At 39.5% G+C, this 21,508-nt stretch overlaps 2 protein-coding genes across 10 annotated transcripts in view; one reads left to right on the top strand and one right to left on the bottom strand.

Annotated features, from left to right (window-relative positions):
* Positions 1-7,902, top strand: part of LOC124118552 (SLIT-ROBO Rho GTPase-activating protein 1-like) — a 207,929-nt gene extending 200,027 nt beyond the window's left edge. For all 8 annotated transcript variants that reach the window (XM_048401518.1, XM_048401521.1, XM_048401520.1 and 5 more), the window contains one exon: positions 3,398-7,902. In XM_048401518.1, the coding sequence (XP_048257475.1) occupies positions 3,398-4,373 (976 nt within the window). In that variant the 3' untranslated portion in view covers positions 4,374-7,902. The remainder of the gene's footprint in view (positions 1-3,397) is intronic.
* Positions 7,903-12,547: 4,645 nt separating this feature from the next.
* The window catches only part of LOC124118550, a 63,104-nt gene continuing 54,143 nt past the window's right edge, over positions 12,548-21,508 (bottom strand). For both annotated transcript variants that reach the window (XM_046480713.1, XM_048401513.1), the window contains exon 6: positions 12,548-20,219. In XM_046480713.1, the coding sequence (XP_046336669.1) occupies positions 17,962-20,219 (2,258 nt within the window). In that variant the 3' untranslated portion in view covers positions 12,548-17,961. The remainder of the gene's footprint in view (positions 20,220-21,508) is intronic.

The raw sequence follows: 21,508 nt of genomic DNA, 5'->3' as shown, positions 1-21,508 counted from the left end.
CCTCATCCCTGATAAATACATCCCCCTAGTCAAACAGGGGTATGTATAGAGGGCCTCATCCCTTATAAATACATCTGCCTTGTCAAACAGGGGTATGTATAGAGGGCCTCATCCCTTATAAATACATCTGCCTAGTCAAACAGGGGTATGTATAGAGGGCCTCATCCCTGATAAATACATCTCTCTTGTCAAACAGGGGTATTTATAGAGGGTCTCATCCCTGATAAATACATCCCCCTAGTCAAACAGGGGTATGTATAGAGGGCCTCATCCCTTATAAATACATCTGCCTTGTCAAACAGGGGTATGTATAGAGGGCCTCATCCCTAATAAATACATCTCTCTTGTCAAATAGGGGTATGTATAGAGGGCCTCATCCCTGATAAATACATCTCCCTAGTCAAACAGGGGAATGTATAGGGGTCCTCATCCCTGATAAATACATCTCTCTTGTCAAATAGGGGTATGTATAGAGGGCCTCATCCCTTATAAATACATCTGCCTTGTCAAACGGGTATGTATAGCGGGCCTCATCCCTAATAAATGCATCCCCCTAGGCAAACAGGGGTATGTATAGAGGGCCTCATCACTAATAAATACATCTCCCTAGTCAAACAGGGGAATGTATAGGGGTCCTCATCCCTGATAAATACATCTCTCTTGTCAAATAGGGGTATGTATAGAGGGCCTCATCCCTTATAAATACATCTGCCTTGTCAAACAGGGGTATGTATAGAGGGCCTCATCCCTTATAAATACATCTGCCTAGTCAAACAGGGGTATGTATAGAGGGCCTCATCCCTGATAAATACATCTCTCTTGTCAAACAGGGGTATTTATAGAGGGTCTCATCCCTGATAAATACATCCCCCTAGTCAAACAGGGGTATGTATAGAGGGCCTCATCCCTTATAAATACATCTGCCTTGTCAAACAGGGGTATGTATAGAGGGCCTCATCCCTAATAAATACATCTCTCTTGTCAAATAGGGGTATGTATAGAGGGCCTCATCCCTGATAAATACATCTCTCTTGTCAAACAGGGGAATGTATAGAGGGCCTCATCCCTAATAAATACACTGTCTTGTCAAACGTGGGTATGTATAGAGGGCCTCATCCCTGATAAATACATCTCTCTTGTCAAACAGGGGAATGTATAGAGGGCCTCATCCCTAATAAATACATCTCCCTACTCAAACGGGTATGTATAGAGGGCCTCATCCCTGATAAATACATCTCCCTAGTCAAACGGGTATGTATAGAGGGCCTCAACCCTAATAAATACATCTCCCTAGTCAAACGGGTATGTATAGAGGGCCTCATCCCTGATAAATACATCCCCCAAGTCAAACAGGTATGTATAGAGGGCCTCATCCCTAATAAATACATCTCCCTTGTCAAACAGGGGTATGTATAGAGGGCCTCATCCCTGATAAATACATCCCCCTAATCAAACAGGGGTATGTATAGAGGGCCTCATCCCTTATAAATACATCTGCCTTGTCAAACAGGGGTATGTATAGAGGGCCTCATCCCTTATAAATACATCTGCCTAGTCAAACAGGGGTATGTATAGAGGGCCTCATCCCTAATAAATACATCTGCCTCGTCAAACAGGGGTATGTATAGAGGGCCTCATCCCTGATAAATACATCCCCCTAGTCAAACGGGTATGTATAGAGGGCCTCATCCCTAATAAATACATCTCCCTAGTCAAACAGGGGAATGTATAGGGGGCCTCATCCCTGATAAATACATCTCTCTTGTCATACAGGGGTATGTATAGAGGGCCTCATCCCTAATAAATACATCCCCCTAGTCAAACAGGGGTATGTATAGAGGGCCTCATCCCTAATAAATACATCTCCCTAGTCAAAAGGGTATGTATAGAGGGCCTCATCCCTGATAAATACATATCTCTTGTCAAACAGGGGTATGTATAGAGGGCCTCATCCCTAATAAATACATCCCCCGAGTCAAACAGGTATGTATAGAGGGCCTCATCCCTAATAAATACATCTGCCTTGTCAAACAGGGGTATGTATAGAGGGCCTCATCCCTGATAAATACATCCCCCTAGTCAAACAGGGGTATGTATAGAGGGCCTCATCCCTTATAAATACATCTGCCTTGTCAAACAGGGGTATGTATAGAGGGCCTCATCCCTTATAAATACATCTGCCTAGTCAAACAGGGGTATGTATAGAGGGCCTCATCCCTTATAAATACATCTGCCTTGTCAAACAGGGGTATGTATAGAGGGCCTCATCCCTTATAAATACATCTGCCTAGTCAAACAGGGGTATGTACAGAGGGCCTCATCCCTAATAAATACATCTGCCTCGTCAAACAGGGGTATGTATAGAGGGCCTCATCCCTGATAAATACATCCCCCTAGTCAAACGGGTATGTATAGAGGGCCTCATCCCTAATAAATACATCTCCCTAGTCAAACAGGGGTATGTATAGAGGGCCTCATCCCTGATAAATACATCTCTCTTGTCAAACAGGGGTATTTATAGAGGGTCTCATCCCTGATAAATACATCTGCCTAGTCAAACAGGGGTATGTATAGAGGGCCTCATCCCTGATAAATACATCTCTCTCTTCAAACAGGGGTATGTATAGAGGGCCTCATCCCTGATAAATACATCTCTCTCTTCAAACAGGGGTATGTATAGAGGGCCTCATCCCTTATAAATACATCTGCCTAGTCAAACAGGGGTATGTATAGAGGGCCTCATCCCTTACAAATACATCTGCCTAGTCAAACAGGGGTATGTATAGAGGGCCTCATCCCTAATAAATACATCTGCCTCGTCAAACAGGGGTATGTATAGAGGGCCTCATCCCTGATAAATACATCTCTCTTGTCAAACAGGGGTATGTATAGAGGGTCTCATCCCTGATAAATACATCTCTCTTGTCAAACAGGGGTATGTATAGAGGGCCTCATCTCTAATATATACATCTCTCTTGTCAAACAGGGGTATGTATAGAGGGCCTCATCCCTAATATATACATCCGTCTTGTCAAACAGGGGTATGTATAGAGGGCCTCATCCCTAATAAATACATCTGCCTAGTCAAACAGGGGTATGTTTAGAGGGCCTCATCCCTAATAAATACATCTGCCTCGTCAAACAGGGGTATGTATAGAGGGCCTCATCCCTGATAAATACACTGTCTTGTCAAACATGGGTATGTATAGAGGGCCTCATCCCTGATAAATACATCCCCCTAGTCAAACAGGGGTATGTATAGAGGGCCTCATCCCTGATACAATCTCAGTACAATACATGTCAAACTATGGTTGTTATATTACAAAGAAGATATTGTCGCTATTTATAAGCTAACCTGCAGTCTGTACATTCTATAAAATGTGCTTGTATTATGCAGGTCTATTGACGAGCCCAAGAGTTTGAGCAGCGAGGAAGGTGACAAGACCAGCTCAACCCAGTCCTTACCCACCAAGCCCCCCATCCGACAGTCCAGTGAGGAGACCTCGGTCAGCATTGACAAGCCTGTCGAGAAGTCTGTGTCACAGCCCAACATCATCGTGCGAGAGACTGACATTATTGATGTGGACACTACCACAGTGTCACAACCCTCCACCCCTAAAACAAGTGTAATTACATCCAAAGTTCCTAGTTTAACTAGTGTAGAAGAAGTAGAGTGTCCCCCTGGTGGGGGTGATGCACCGAAGGAACTGAAGAGACAGGTGTCTTCCCCAGATTCCACAGCAGATGATATATCTGTGGATATTGACAATGCTCTAGAAGAGGTGATGGCAGGGCTCAAGTCCTTGGAGATGCAACAGAGGTCTGCCAAGAGGATGAGTTTGCCTGTTGTCAAGGCCAAGCAAACTCCCAAGCACACTCCAGACCTAGTGTTGGATCTGCCAGAGGGCTCCGACTCCCCCCCTTCACAGGAGAGTAGCGAGCCAGATAGTCCCACAATAAGTGCTGCTGAAACCTTTGCTAAATCAAATCAAGGAACTTTGAAGAAAGCTAGTTCTATGCCACGCAACATATCAACCACAAATCGTATGAATCTGTCTGAAGACTCTGAGAGAGGAAATAACTCTGATCATCCTCCACCGCCACCATTATCAACATTTAACTCAGGTGGAATAATCCGGCGTGTTCAGTCGACTTCACCTGCCATACGCTCAAAATCTGTCACAGACGCAAAATCCGATCTTCCTGCATTGGTGGGTATGAGCCCGGTTCCTCCACCGGTGGCAGAGAAACCAAAACCACCTGTCAAGGCCAAACCGTCGGTCATGAAGAAGCCGGGGAGATCACCGGAGGTAGCAAGAAAATTTTCCAAACCTGATTCTGCTCAAGATTCCCCAACTAAAGTGCTGAAGTGATGCCCCACTATATTATTTTTACAGAATCCTACCTAAAGCATGTTTTATCTTCATACCTCGCCTGGTGCAACTTGATACCTGTATTCAGCCAACTGGAATGTACTGTGTGTTGACTCTGATCATGGAGTCGGATGAACAGCCTGATGGAATGACAATGAGTTTCTACAATGATCTGATTCCCAATGTGGTAGCACAAATCTGGTGTTACAGGCAAACATACTGCCCTTGACATGACTTGAGTGTGATATATTACTTCCATGTTATATTTCTGACATCACAACTTGTTCATCACTACTTGATCTGTAGACAAGCCTTGCAACATTATCACAGGGTTTAGAGATTCAGAGAGGCTCATGCTGGACTTTGTACTGTGGTGCACGAAGACTGTATGCAGTCACACGAAGGCATGTTTCATCAGCAGTCTTGCATGCAGTTGCACAGCACTTGTGACACTACAGTGATACTTGCAGTTACTAGTTGCAGAAAGACTGGTGCATTTACAAAATGTTTACTTACTCCTGAATCTGATGCAGAGACATTACTCTACTGCAAGCAGAAATAGAACTGCCTCGTGCAGGCACAGAACTTTCACAGGAGCAGGTTTGCTGAGCCATGAACCTTGAGTCAGGAGGACCTTGCTGACCAGCCAGCTGACTGTACCGACCAGCCAGCAGGGATATTAAGCATGACTGGCTGCGGGGCTATGTGCTCGATGCAGTGTGCATCTTGTGTTGTCTGCTTTTGAGTCTTGCCATTTGTAGGAGGCAACGGGACCTCCTGTTGCATGTATGATATACTTTAGTAGCAAGGCACTAGTAGTCTTCTGTCAGCCAGTAGTAGGGGCAACATGGTTTTACATGTTACAAATATGAATGATGTCATTTAACTGAAGATCACTTTTCTTCATGATACAACACTGAAAATAGTGATTAGATGTCCTTAGTTTTCTAAATTGCCCAAACTATTTTCACCTCCCGATTTGGAGGTACAGAATCTACAAATGAAACCTTTTGTAATTTTTTTGTTCCCTTTTTCAATTACCATCTCATTTTGCCGTGATAAACAATGCTGAGCAGATCAAGATGAAGTTTGGTTTCTCAACTGAAATGTTTCTGTAGCAATCACATGTTAGTTACATGCCTTGCTTTTTAAAGTACCGGTATGGAGAAAGATGATTTTATTTATTTATTTGAAAATATCCTGTGATATGTGCTATCATGATGCTGTTAAAACACACTGATTTAATTTAGTTACTATTCCAACTTGAAATGTTTTGGAATGAACTGAAAGAAGAAAATCAAAATCTGATTTGATGCCATATAATCTTCAGTGAATTTTGATTTTGAATTGCTTCTTTTTTATATAAAGGTTATACAAATTGTCCTGTCTTGCATGAAACGGGATACAATGAGAATCTGTTTATCCCTGACATACTAAGCCAGAATCCTGCAATTATAATCTTTCCCAGTATTTGTGTGAACAACATGAACCCTTTGATCTATTTCAGTTAGTTTTGGATGTTTTTAGTCTTGTAACAATAATTTGTTAGCTTGTTTATTAAGGTGTTTGTTCTTATCAATTTGATGAAAATGATTATTTTTATATGAGGGTGTTACAGTCGGCATGCCATGGAGCTGTTTACATTCATGCCAGCTTAGTTTTAAAGTCCACAGCTATAAGGTCAATTGAATACATTGGAGTAAAAGCAAAACATTATTACCAGAAATATTCAAAATTTCAGCTTGAAACATCTGGCACAGTGTACTTACATTATTATGCCTACTTTACATGATTTGAAAATTGAACATGTTAAGCCATTGTATATAAGTAATTATCAGAATTAATCCAGGCTATTATTCTGAAATACAGATAATACCTTGTTAAGCCACAACAGAGATGTACTTGCTTATTTTGGTGACTGTCTAGACTCTGGTTGGACATTGTGACCAGTCTGATGCCATTGGGGAATTGTAATTCTACTCTCATCCTGTTTTAGTAATAGGATGACCTTGATCCTTGGACTGGTACCAACGTCTGCAGTATCATTTTCTCTTTGGTTCTTGTCATTATTAAGCAGACTTAAATAATTTCCAGAAGTGTGGAAACTACAAGAATGCTGACATGGAACTATGTGATTAATAGTTGTGATGCAACGGATGGAATTTACTTATGTAAGTAATTGATGTTTCATGCAAGCTAACTGCAAACTATGCTGAAGTTGCAAGTGTGACATGTTGTATTTGTACTGTCTTGAAAATAGGTCAGCTCAAAGGAAATGGCTTTCTTTTAAATCAGCCTTATAGCAATTACTGGGTGTGAGAGCCAAATGTAGACTAAGACTGAGCGGTAGCATTAAATACCAATTTCATATTATGATTTTTACCAGATTTGTAACAAAAAAAGTTGATATGATTAATTTCTATTTTTTGAAATTCTGTGTCAGAAAAATGATCTAAAAAATAACAGGCTGTATAAATACCATGTTTTTCTAATGTCATTCTACATATTATTCAGCATGAAACACTGCTCTCCTGGACATGTCTTCCATATCATTGTCAAACTACTGGTTAGTTAGGCTGTATTATCACATGGATATTGTCAGAAATTACATTGTACCAACTTGCCAAACTTGTTTGATTTTGTCGGATTAGCTGAGTCTAAAACATTTCATCTGAGCTGATATCAAAGTTGAACAATGGCAGCACTCTACAATTCATGCAAAAGTTCAATTCTTGTGAAGTTGATATAACTATCCCGATTTTGTCATTGTTTTCCTCTTTTATTTGACTATTTTGTTGCTATCATCGGTTTCTTGTCTGGTATTTGTTTCACTCATTTCTTCCAGTTTTATTCATTCCATTTTGTTTGTCAGCCGTTTTATTACAGTGTGTTTTATTCTTTCCTCATTCTTCAAGTAGTTGAGGATCAACAAAGTAGTTCATTTTGGTCTCCCTTAAATAAATTTAAATTGCTTTAAAGAATGATTTCTACATGGTTATATTTTCTTCTTTTTTTTGTGTGAAAATGTTTCAGGACAAAAGTCATGGAATCTTTTAATTGTAAATGGTTTGTTTTAGTGGTTAAATATGTGTGTAGGTTGGGAGAATAATGTGAAATTGCTGGAAGTCAACTTTGTGTTAGGAGCAATGTGCAATTGTTTTAGAGGGACTTAACCTTTCTATGAATGTACATAATTTTAAGTAATATAAGTGAACATCTTTAATAGCAATTTCTGCATGTAAGTCAAAGATGGGTAGTTCATCAGCCTATTATTGTGTAGGACTTGTATCATTATTTTCATCTCATTCTATTTTTGTCTGATATTACCAAACAGAATTGAGAAGTGGGGATGCCTCATGTTGATGTAGTCACATGAGAGCCGAGTGTAAACGTACGCTGAGTGTAATGAGAAACGTGGACAGTGTAGAGTTGTCTGTGTGTCTGTACGTTGCGGTGTTCGGCCGATCGGCTTGTCTCAAGTGTACCTGATAAACATGATGACATTCTCAGAAATATAATGGGAAAATTTGTGGAGTTTTGTTTGTTTTTTATAATGCATAATTGAAACAAATGTATTGCCTATACCAGTCAAGGTATCATTTTTGTTAAGTACACATTTACTTGTAAGATTGAACCTGCAGTAGTTTCAAACCTCTGCCTGAGTTGAGATTGTCTGGATGAACCAGTACATAACACGACACATTTCGCCAGTTTAGTTACCGGTTATAGTAGTTTGACTAGGAGCTAAAGACCCATTCTTCGTAGAGGAATGGGACAGGATAGGAAAGCCTGTAGTGATACAGGTCTCGGACATTTACCGTTTTGGTGAAACCCACGAGCACGGGTATGGTACTGACAAACCTAGAAACAAAATCGGGGTGAACATGGATTCGAACCAACAATCATAGGAACAAAACTTATCATTGTTGATAATTCTAAGAATTCTACCTCTATTACATCATTGCCAAATTCTGTACTCTGGCTGCAATCACACCATAACTAATTCTTCACATTTTCAACAGAAGTCCTCTTCAATGTCAACTGCACACAACCAGTTGTCGCCGTAGTAGCACCAATCAGCTAAAAGGTCTTCTGTGTGCAGAGGCAGGAAAACCTAACTTCTTTACAAACATCTACCAACTAGTGGCAGATGAATGGGCCTTTTGATGTAATAGAGAAAGCATTCATAGAATTATCACTTTTTATCCCCCACCGCGCGAAAGCGCGAAGCGGGGGATATAGTATTCACGACCGTCCGTACGTACGTCCGTCCGTACGTCCCACCTGTTTGTTGCCGCGATATCTCAAGAACTAAACACTGGATTGTCTTCATATTTGGAACTATGGTGTATACATAGACTCCGCAGACACCAGTCGGTTTTGGTGACCTTGATCCCATTTTCAAGGTCACAGCAGGCAAATCTGCTTTTGGAGTTGGAAAACGGTGTTGCCGCGATATCTCAAGAACTAAACACTGGATTGTCTTCATATTTGGAACTATGGTGTATACATAGACTCCGCAGACACCAGTCGGTTTTGGTGACCTTGATCCCATTTTCAAGGTCACAGCAGGCAAATCTGCTTTTGGAGTTGGAAAACGGTGTTGCCGCGATATCTCAAGAACTAAACACTGGATTGTCTTCATATTTGGAACTATGGTGTATATACAGACACCGCAGACACCAGTCGGTTTTGGTGACCTTGACCCCATTTTCAAGGTCACAGCAGGTAAATCTGCTTTTGGAGTTAGAAAACGGTGTTGCCGCGATATCTCAAGAACTAATCGCTGGATTGTCTTCATATTTGGAACTATAGTGTATATACAGACACCGCATACACCTGTCAGATTTGGTGACCTTGACCCCATTTTCAAGGTCACAGCAGGCAAATCTGTTTTTGGAGTTGGAAAACGGTGTTGCCACAATATCTCAAGAACTAATCGCTGGATTGTCTTCATATTTGGTACTATGGTGTACAGGCGGGGGATATTTCGTCACTCTGTGACAAATACTTGTATTTCTATAATTTTTCGAATCCTCTATCTCAATTACATCATTGCCAGAATGTACCTAGGTCTCTTTGATTCCACATATTGTTAGTTATACCTAATAGATTTGGAAACCACTGACTATTGAATCACCTCAAGAGGACTTAAAAACTACACAGAACATACAAATACATGTATACCCGGAACACTTAGTTTTAGACACAGTAAAATGTTATGCTATCATGGCTTCCCAGCCTTGTCTACCATATACGTGTTGGAAATAATGCACACAAATACATCTCAACATTTGATTCTCTCATGAGTTAAATTTGTATGTGCGCTATTTCAAATGTACCGACAGCAAAGCTTATTTCCCTATTTTTTTCATTTCCGGTCTGTGACATCACTTCTGGTATCTTTGTCACCTCCGATTGTGACGTCACTTCCGGTCAATCAGATATCAAGCTTGTGACTTCAGGCTTGATTCAGCTATAGCCCTTGATGTATTATGTACACGGTAGTTCAGAAGATCAAAAGGTTTACCTACCTTCTGAGGTTGGTGATGTTGGCTCATCATTCCCCCCCTTTTTTTTTTTCATACGAGGGAAAAAACTAATGGTTCTTAATGGATTGAGCTACCACAATAGAACCTAGGGTGTAAATCCATTCTTGGTCTGGTTGGACATCACGCAGGTAAAAGTTGGTTAATGTCTTGTGTGAGCCCTACTGACAGCTCGATACTAGCTGTTCTACCGAGATGGTAGTCCAGGACGCAAGACTCATAGCCAAGGCTACTATTTCGTGGGTTGAGATGCAAGTATAGGTGAAGAATCTTGGGCTCAACGATACTTCCGGCTAAAGTAGACTTGAGCCATCCTGCCACTGTGGCTTTGGTAATGTCTAATGGCCCCCTTTCACTACGACCACAAATATCCCGAATCACCCCGAATCGGAAACTTTTGAAATTTGTGATGATTCGTCCAATAATGCAAACTTTCGGTGAGAATCAGTAGGAGGTATGATGCAGTTACAACAAACGTACAACAGAGATACGAAAACTATTCAGGTTTAAAAATATGAAGAATGCCAGGAATGGGTTAAGAAACGTACGAATTACAAGATTCATGTACGGATCATGCACAAATTGTAAGAATCACCTACAACCAAGTTACGATTATATGCCGAATGCATGTATGAATGCAGGCCAATCGCAACGAACAAGATATGACTAATATGACATATTTACGAATAGTTTGCGAAAATTGGTACTTTTCCTGACACTTCGGCATGTTCTTGGGTCCCGAAAGGCTGGCCAACCCACATTTCCACCATGGAGGTTCAACTGAGAGCATGTGTTGCTCTGGTCCTGGTCCTGGTCCTTGGGGAATCGTGTTGTTCTTACTAAATTCTTACATGATTTGTAGTTGACTCAGGACAGGATGTTTTTCGGGTTGAGGACAAGATATTTCGGGAGCCACGAATCGCTAAGAATAGCCAGGAATGCAAAAGAATTGATTACGAGGCTGTTACAGAACATAAGAATTAATTATGAATGGATTACGATACAGCCACGAAATAGCAATTCGGGGATAAAAACTTTCTCGCCGATTCGACAAACTCCCGCGAACTGTACAAAAGTTTGGGAATCAAATAAGATTCATTTAAGAACTTCAAGAAATGATAGAGATTTATAGATGAACATGATAAATTTCTTATTCGGGTTGATTTGGGATATTCTTGGTCGTAGTGAAATTGGGGCATTAGTCAGAGAAAGTCTTGCAGGAGATGAACAGTCTCCTGTGTGCATGAATAGGACAAAGGAGGCGGTCTGGATGATCAACCATTGGGGCTAATACAAAACAATCACATGAGTATTTAATATACTAAGTTCCAAAAGAAACGCACATTTCATGTTGCAACTTCTGATCAATAATATAAAAAATGTTATTTATTTGCACAAAAGACACACTGATAGAATAACATGTCTAGAAATTTACCACTCATCATTTTGGGATTCAAACCCCAACACAGAACATATAGACTCGTCATATCCATGCGTCAGACTAGGCAGAACGTGTCTTTCTGAGCAGGTGTTGAGAACATGCATGCGTTTAATGTGCAACATGGACTGTTGGGTGTTGAAGGTACCCATAAAAAACGAAACAGGGCAACAAACGTCTGTCAGATCTTTGATTGACACAGAATGCGCAATGCCCAGATTAGGCATTATTCGTCATTGGGCATAACTGAAGCTGGTTTGACGGGCACATGAGTAGCATCTACAGGTTCACCCATTAATTAAGATCTACCGTCTTATTAACAAACAGTGCACAGACTTCCCAGGGAGCGGACATCCATGTGTAACATCGTTATGTCAATAAAGGGTTATCGCTCACAGACCTGTGTCAGCACACACAAAGCATTAGCAGCACATCTCCGGTGCCGACGTCCATACTTTGGGTGTACATTTCTTTTGTTCCAATGGTTGTCATAGGAGTGATGAAGATGGTCTCCAGGACATAGCCATGGCTGCATCTACTGCAGGATAGGCGAGTTGAAATGGGGGTTTAACGTCATGTTCAAGGTTATTGCACTTATATAGCGATGTGCTTGTGTGCGTCTGCGTGTACTAGTCCAGACTACTAATGCCCATTTTATAGTGCTAGCTCACTGAGATACCATGCGGCAATTTAACATAAATACCCAACTCAGACACAGTAAACAGGCTCCCAGCCGACCAGTCCTTGTTTTAACCCCTTAATGCCGAGTGCCAGACAGGGTAACAATAAGTACCATCTTTTAACATCTTATGGTGTGGCCGGGGATCGAACCCCAAACCTTCCGCTCTCTGGGCGAATGCTCTACCACTAGGCCACAGAGGCAGAAGATTTTAAATGAAAAAAGTCTAGTTCTCTTTCATATGAATACATAACAAGTTTATGCTTGCTTCATAAATAATGCAGATCCTGTGGGATGTTTTTAATAAGGGTGAGCAGCAGCTTATAAACATTCCCCAGCTATACTTGATATGAAATTAATATATAAAAAAACAAATTTCATTTCCAAATAAAAGAAATCTGTCTAGAAAAACAAGCATCCATTCTGTTGAGTCCGCAAAGCAAGGGAGGAGCTTGTCCATGGCCATAGACATGGTATTGAGGGTGCAAATAGTAAATTAAAAAGAGAAAATTATTTACACTTTATTCAGTGCTGCATGTTAGCAACTGCAATGGGTATGAAAATACAGGAATAGATGATAATAGCTCATGATAAAAGAAAGGCATGTGGATGATCTCAACAAAAACATTATTGCATCAAATTAACAGTAATATATGTATATTATGTACAACACTTGCCAAATTAACACATTTAAAGGTACAGTGTCACGCTAAACAGCCATATTGTTCCTGATCACCCTGTTTCTATAGTCTACAAGTCATGCATTCAAACAACGACATACAGTGGTCAAAAAGACCCTTCTAGTGCACACAATACCTTCAAATCAACATGATTTGGAGCTGTATGAGACTGTAGTTCATTTACTTATCTCAAGTATCTCTTCCAGTAAAAGATTTCTACTGTGGCTCTTTTGGCAGCCATTTTTGAAAATCTCACATGGATTTCAAGTCAAACTATTTCACATCATAACTAGAATGACATCAAAAATTATTATTTTATTATTTTCATTAAGGAAGAATAGTTCCATCATGACTTCTTATCAAAGATAGAACTTTTGAATGAAAATGCTTATGCACTTTCCTCCACCCAGAAAATAAACAATGCCTTTCCACCTTCCTACAGTCACATACAAACACTACCATCTTGTTTGCACATAGTGCAAATATATTTGGCATCAATATGGAATACTGATATTTGCATACAAAACATACAAGTGCTTCAATAACAATTGGTCAATGTACATGGTTGTTCTCTTTGTCAAGTATGGAAGATAAAAATTGTTTTCGGCAGGGTAAAATGTGATCACAGAATATGGTAAAATATCAATGCATGTCCTTTTACACATGGAAAAGGTCTGTGATAGATGCAGATCGTCTCATTTTGTTCCAAAGAGCAATGTAGCATCACAAGAGGCCACAATTCTGAAATAAAAGGTCTAACTATTGTCAACGTAACCCTCTTTGAGGTTATACTAAACTACACAAAACAAACATCTAATTTTGAACCTGAGTACCAGAATAAAAGTAATGTGTTGCCTTTTGAAACAGTGAGTGAGCGAGATAGGTTAAACACTGCTTTGAACAGTATTCTAGTTATATCACGGCATGTCAGCTAGATGTGAGGAAAGCCCGAAGTGATGAAGGTCTCAAATGTTTACCACTGTGGTGAAACCCACGGGTATGGTGCTGACAAACCTAGAAATATGATCGGGTTGAAACCAGGATTCGAACCCACGATCATAGGTTTAAGGCGTGCCCAAAGAACGCAACTCTGCACAGAAAATTGCAGCGCCTTAGATGACCCATGTCCCCCTTTTTGAAACAGAAGGATAAAAACCAATGAGTAGGATAAGTGTAAGCATCATGCATACAGAATCTCTACTACCGATTCTATTTTTCATGCTTTTAAAAAAAAATGTCATGGCGGTGTCATTTCACCTGACAGCTGTAATTGCAGTGAATAGGGGGTGGCAGGGAAGAGGATCCAAAACATCTACTTAAAAAAAATCAATTTAATTATAACTGAACAATATTTTGATTAATGCTTTGCTATGTATTTTATAACTTCATACATATGCAATATTCAATCTCCAGAGAACCCTTGTATTTTTGCATTGACTTAACTTTACCTTTGCTGAACAAAAAATACAGGTGTCTTTGTGATATGTGACTATATCATACAACATACAAAATAAGCAAACATACAATAAGTTCTCTAGAATGCACAAACAAAATATGTCTGGCGATAAGATTTATGACAAGATGAAATGAGGATTAAAGCAATGTTATGAAGATTAACATCAGGTGGGATAATCCAGAAATATGTTCATCAGGTGCTGTATGAAGTAATGAGAGCCACTGGTGGAGGGAGAGATACATATGTGAACAGGACTACGCCAGATCATTTGTTGTTTGTACGATAGTCATACACCATACTAACTTACTATGTAGATACTTTCAGCAAAACATTTAAAAGAAAATTATTTTGCTGCTGTGTACGCGAGTACATAGCTTAGTATAGGTAGCATTCCATAAGGAAACTTACATTTGTTTATATGCTCCACTTCTAAAGTAAAGATGTTAATGGTGTACAACACCCAGGCCACCACTAAGGCTGGCCTTTGTCACACTGTGCTATTTATCAAATTCTTAAATCAAATAATGCTTTGAATAAGTTTTTTTAGAACCATCATTAACACAATAAACTAACAATGTCAAAGACAAACATCAAACATTAACAACACTGTCCAGAACTCATTCAACACCTTAGAAGTAAAGAAATAAGAAAATACAATTCTTTGGCATAAATTATTTTTTGACAATTCAGTGACATTTGAAATCAAATTTCTTCAGTATTAGCATAGTTGCACTATGGTAAGATGGAGAAGTATTATCACAACTGTTTCTGACTATCGGTAAAACACAGGAGTAACAACTAAAACTGCCCCATAATGGGCAAACTTGTTCATGATAAAACATGAATATAATAAAGTAAGTAGGTACTTTCCATCTTATCACAGTTACACATACACGGAGGACAAAAGACTCATTGTTTATAGAACTGAATCACTTCTCCATTAAAGAGTTACACTATCCCATGAGAACTTCAGTGCTTGTTGACCATGCTCCCAAAATTGAAATGATCCTGACTTCATGTAGAATAATATTTCTTCCAAGCTTATATCTTCAAGTTCAATTGGTGGTCCAGATTTCCATAATGCCTACAAAACCTCCATAGCATTATGGTACTTAATAAATCTGATTATGACAGCGATGTCTTGAACTATAGAAGTATGCTGTACTCAGTAGCTGAACTACCCAGGAATTCTTGTATCGAGATGACCATGCTTTTTAACCATCAACACATCAATGTAACAATATTACCTTATTCCTATGAACTATTTTAGAAAATTTGCAACTGTGCCATTTCATCCAGTAAACATTGGTGACCAGGGTAAATGTGGCCTCTACAGCCAATTGTGTGTTGGGATTGACAATACAAGCACTGAACTTCCTAGCTTAAGCTGTATTTCATCCCTATCTCAATAAAATGTCAACAATAATACTTTAAACACTTCATAACTGATGTTCTCAAAAGATAAAAGGACAAACTCCCAAAATGTATGTACTTCACCTGGGAATCAATGAACATTGTGTCCCTTCTAAAATAAAAACTTGGAAGCAGTACAATTAAAAGGTTAACAACCCCATCACAGTACACTATTTCCCTTTAAATCTTGTCTGCAGATTGGACAGGTTCACATATGTCCCAAAACAGAACAGAGTAAACAAATCAGGACATTTATATCTTAACCTTGAATCATGTGACTGGACTCACAAAATGAAATGTATCTAGACTTCTTCCAGACTACATAAGTCTACCTGCATGTGATGACACAATCATCCATATGTTCACATAGTTAAACATGTTTCTGAGATACAAATAAGACCTAAAATAAGTACTTGGGTAATTGTCAATAGAGTTTAATAGATTTACTATTTGAGCCCTTGGCAAAATGCTCAGTCAGGTATCACTTTATCAAACTAACAGAAACTGAAGGATTTAGTAACATTTGCCACCAAATCATACATAAGCTTAGTTGACATAGCAAACTATAAGATTCCATAAATGAAGACATAAATCATGTATGGTATGCCAGTGCCTCTACAGGGAGAAACGGCATGAAGTGAGGCAGTTAGATATACAACTCTGATAAAATCATAATGGCCTGCAAATTCGACCTGACAACAATGAAGAACCAAAGCTCATTTGAGACAACCACCATCAGAAATATTTCTATATTTGAACTGGTTTAAAATAAAATAAACAATAAACATCCTTCCAGTTCGGGAAGTCAAATAAAAACAAATGAGGACTACAATACAATTAAGGTTACCACTGAAGGTATAAAACAAGTATGCCCACTGCCTGAGGGTACCATCTGCTTTCTGAATTACATGTGCTAAATAACATCTCTGCTGGACCACCTATTTCTACATTTTCACTAGACGACATGCATCTTTCATTTCTATAAGCTACATGGAAATCTTTCCTTGCTTAATATATTTAACCTAACTTTAACTGCATAAGTTTGGCTTGGTGATGAGATTATTAAAGAAGAATGCTGCATGACATTAACAAGAAAACTGCTTCTTTCCATTAGATACAACTGCATTTGTGACAATGGGGTCTATCCTGAAAACATTATACACCAAAAGTGTCCTTGATATTTTGTTTTAAAGTAATAAAGGCAATTTGTTTTAAATATGTGGCATTGTAGATCATTTTGAATTCTCTACTTAGAAGTACTATTTCTATAGAAAACTAAACTACTAACAGGATCATCTCCGATTACCGTTGCAGCAGCCATGCTCAATGGGAGTAAATGGGACACTTCTCCATGGAAATGATAGCTGCCTTCATTACGTGAACAATTTGTGCAATGAATTTCGAGTTCATTTAGAGAGCTGTTGGAACAGGATGTGCTGTCAATTATCGTTTTAGATGCAGTTGTGTGATATTCTCCTCCAGTGACGGTGGGCTTCAGGCCTGTTATTTACCTCAACAGACTGGATGTCTAAGGATTTTATATGTTAGTTTTCAGAAGGTGAAATAACTGAATATGACTAATTCTGGCACAATCATGATTAACCATTCAGCTCTGCAGCCTCTCCCATTTATATCAAATGTGTGTTCATGTGTTAATTTTTCCATTTTGTTAAGACTGGGATTACAAACAGGAACAGATCTTACAATGAAACTTGAAATGAAACAATGAATGTTGGAACTCCAGATATAACTTATAACAGATAACTCACAATGACTGGCAATATAAAGATGTAACTAGAAATACTTGAAACAATCACAAGTTTCCAGGATGAGATTCTGTAACTATACATACATTAATACCAAATGTAATGTGAAATGCCACAAGGCAATCCTGTACAGCACCTTTGAGTTGTGTTACATATATGGTGTGTGTGAGGGAAGTAAACATCTGTACACTAATCTGACATCATGGTGGTGATATGATGGCCTGCCAAGACACCATCAAGCTGAATACAAGTGAAGGCTGCAGGATACCCTACTTAAAGTAGATTTCAAGTGCCCTAGCTATTCTTCTTGTTCCAATATTAAAAGAAATAATCTGTTGAAAACTGTTTTTAGAACATTTTGTTTATAAAACTGTCATTCTAAAACATGTAACTTGAAAATACTAAAAGGGCTCTGATTTGGGAAAACAACATAAAACTCAAAGTGATGAGGATTTCTTTTTAAAAGACTGTTTTCACATTGTTAATATTCATGTTAAAAGATAAGCATATCAATAGGGTAAACCATGTGAATTGTGTTTTGCCAATATCTAGTTTGCAGTAGTTCCTGACAACTTTCTAGCAACCACCAGTTCCTGCTTGACTGAAGTCAGACAAGAACAGAGTTCCTTCTTGTTCGTGGCAACACATCCAATTTGGATTTCTTAGGACTTGATATATTAGCACTTTTCGTTGGGGCATCTGATGCATGTCTCTTGAGGCCTTTCCCTGCATAGTTTGCAGGAGCCGAGTTATGACTTCGTAACCCAAGTTTGGTAGGTTTCTTTATAAGATTTATCTTATTGACAGGACTGGATCTGAGAGAAAATTTTATGATCCCTTCAGTCGAACTTGCCTGTTTGCGCAGACCATATTGGCCTCCAATAGTCACACTAGCATCAGTTCTTTTCTTGCTTTCTGAAACCATTACACGTTTTCTACTCTCCTTGACATCAGCAAGTAATGAAGGCTCTTTTGATCTCATTTCATCTGTTTTCTTATTTTTCAGTTTCCCTCCAACAGAAGTTTTCTGTTTGTTTTTATGTTCTGTTGAGGTCTCTTTAACTTTCTTTTCCTCTAGAGAAACATTGCATGCCTTTCTATCCTTAGTCTTCTTGAGTGCACCTGGAAGATGTGCTGCTTTAGGCTTCACATCCTTTTTCAAAAACTGACCAAGATAATTTCTAATGGGCGAAACTTCTACATTGTGTGGTGGTTTTACACCCTTACTGAGATCAATTTTCACTGGTGTGCACTTACACTTCTGCCTTTGTCTACAGCCTGTGCAACATAGAGAATTTGTGAACGAATCTTCATCCGATGATACAGTGATGATAGACACCGAATCATCTGGAGAAATGTGTTCCCTTAAACCATCCCCATGACTAGAGTTCGGAAAGAATGGGCTTATCATCCTTTGTTTGCCAAGTGAGCCCTGAGAAGGTATGTCAATTTTGAGAGGCTGACTGAAAGTCTTTTTAAAGAGTTGACGAGAGGAGACTGGACTAGATGAGGTTGAAGAGGAGGGTGTTAGAGGTTCACCAGGTAGAGAAGGCGCTGCAAGTAGAGAATTCAGTTGTGGGAATCTTTCTTTCAGTTTTGGGTTTTCCATGAAGCCATCTGTAAACAAAGAAGCAGATAGTTTGTTGTACTTCTTCTCGGCTGCCTGCAAATTGCTACCCTTCAGGTTTTTTTGTGATGACTGTTTACTGGGTGACATGCTGATAAGTGTCTGCTCCTTGCTGGAAGAAAGATCTGACAACAGACTTCTGTACACAGCTACCTTTTGCTGCAACACTTCAGCATTAGTGTCCTCAGATACAACATTGGCAAGGGACAGGCTCCTTTCTGGCTTGGGTGGCTTGTTCTTCTTCCTCAAACCAAGCATTTTGTCAATGTCTTCAGAGAGGAATGTTGGTCCTTCAGGGAATATGCATTGAGTTTTCTTTTGTTGAGTCTCTTTACGACCAAGCCAATATTTTAAACCTTGCTTTGACAACCTTCCTATAACAACTTTGCATTTGGGTAAAGATCTGGCTAGCAATCGACTTTTCCTATCTAAGCCTGTCTCAAGCTTTTTAAACTGCAGTTGCCTCTGACGTTTTGTAAAGCAGTACATGTGTACGTGAGGTCGTTTCTTGAATTTTTTCCTTGGTTTGTATGTGACAGGGTAAACATTTTCCTTCTTTCTCAATTTCTCTAGGAAATGATTCTTTACAGGAGTCTTACAGAAAGCCTCTGCATTAGCCACAACACAAATGTTAGATTCTGATTTGAGATGTTTCTGAATCCTTTGTCCTAGGAGTGAGGACAGCTCAATGTTGAGGAGTGATTTTGTCCTGACAGGAGCTTGCTTCTCCTCTGTATCCTCACTACTACCGCTGACCACACTCTCAGAATCACTGTGCTCTTCCTGAATCCGATATGACAGGCGTCGCTTACACTGACCTGAGTCATCACGACTCAACTGAGATATTAACAGTTTTGGTGTCTTGGGAGTTGTAGGGGAGACAGGTGTCTCTGGCTCACTGAAATCAATCTTGGCACAGTCGAGGTCCGTACTTTTTCTGGTTGAAGCTCTCAACTTCTTAGCTTTGGAAACAGGAATGAGATGAAGCTTCTGTAGATAGTTCTCTAGGGTGGGGCTTCTTGGTGGAGTGACCGTAGTTGGGCTGGACGTGGGAGACTTCCCTTTAGACTTGTTACGTTTTGTGGCAGGAGGCGGGGTGTTGAGAGCTTGTAACTCCTGTGGACGCTCAGTACAGTTCAGTTGGTGTTTTCTCATTTCCTCTTTATTGGAAAATTCCTTGTTACAGAAGAAACACACATAGATTTCCACAAAGGGTTTCTTGCCACTCTTCATCAGGTCTGAAAAAGGCAGTACATACATGTATGTTCAAGCCAAATACAATTCAATTCAAACATTAATAAATTTCTTTCTTGCCATTTTCATTATACATTAGAGTGAGTGAGTTCGGTTTGTCGAACTGCAAAATCTTAGACCACTGGGCCCCCCATTATACCTTAAAGATACAACTGACAGTGATGTCAGCTCTCGGTGGTGAGGTGAAATAGGGTTTAACGTCGCGTCCAAGATTATTGCACTTATATAGCGATGTGCATGTACATGTGTGTGTTTGTGTGTCTGCTTGTACTAGTCCGGACTGATGCCGATTTATAGTGCTAGCCCACTGAGATACCATGCCGCAGTTTAACATGAATAGCCCACTCAGACACAGTATACTGACTCTGAGCCGACCAGTCCTTTTTTTAGCCCCTTAATGTCGAGCGCCAGAAGACAGGGTAACAACAAGTACCATCTTTTAATGTCTTTTTGTATGACTCGGCTGGGGATCAAACCCCAGACCTTCCGCTCTCTGGGCGGACGCTCTACCTCTAGACCATGGAGGCGGTCTTGATCGACTCTCGAATCATATCAGGCATTCATGACCTCTTGAACCAAATATTTTCTATTTACACCTTAACACAAACTATTGATTAATTGAATTTAAGTCCATCAAATCTCTCGTATTAACCATCCATGACTAAGTTTGTGCAGCGTCTGTATCTTGCTATAGAAGACAGAATTGGTAAAATCTAAATATTTTTTACATCTGTATATTTATCCTGAATTACTCCTTAATGCATTTACTGCTTACCTTACTTACAACATAGAAGACAGCACCTTTTGATGGTCCTGGGTTTAAAAAAATAAAAGGCTGTTTCTGACTCGAGCCAACTTTTTACAGGACCACCCCTTTTGACATGTGACAGGTTGTAATGACACAACCATTTCATATAACTGTTCGTCACCCGAGCTATCGAAAAGAGTTTCTGAAGCTACAGAGGCAAGTCTGCAACGGGTGGGTCCTTTGACATAGTAATGCAGGATAAGTATACAAATGTAAAACATATTTAGAGTTTACTTAATCTTTTACTTATCCTGCATTACTCCTTAATGCATCTGTATCAGACCGTATGGAGGAGGGTATACCTTCAGACGTAAAAAACCCTCAATAAACGACAAGTTGTCAAGGAAACCGAATGGTGAAAATCACAAACGCCTGACTGGTTCAATCTTATTTACAGAAAGAACATGAGAATCGAGGATAAGTCTGTGAAACGGAAGATTAGCATGTTACCAAGCCAAAGCTGAA

Source organism: Haliotis rufescens, unplaced genomic scaffold (assembly GCF_023055435.1).
Source record: "Haliotis rufescens isolate VD_foot unplaced genomic scaffold, xgHalRufe1.0.p SCAF_22, whole genome shotgun sequence".
NCBI classification, from domain to species: domain Eukaryota; kingdom Metazoa; phylum Mollusca; class Gastropoda; order Lepetellida; family Haliotidae; genus Haliotis; species Haliotis rufescens.
This window is presented reverse-complemented; position numbering and strand designations above follow the sequence as displayed.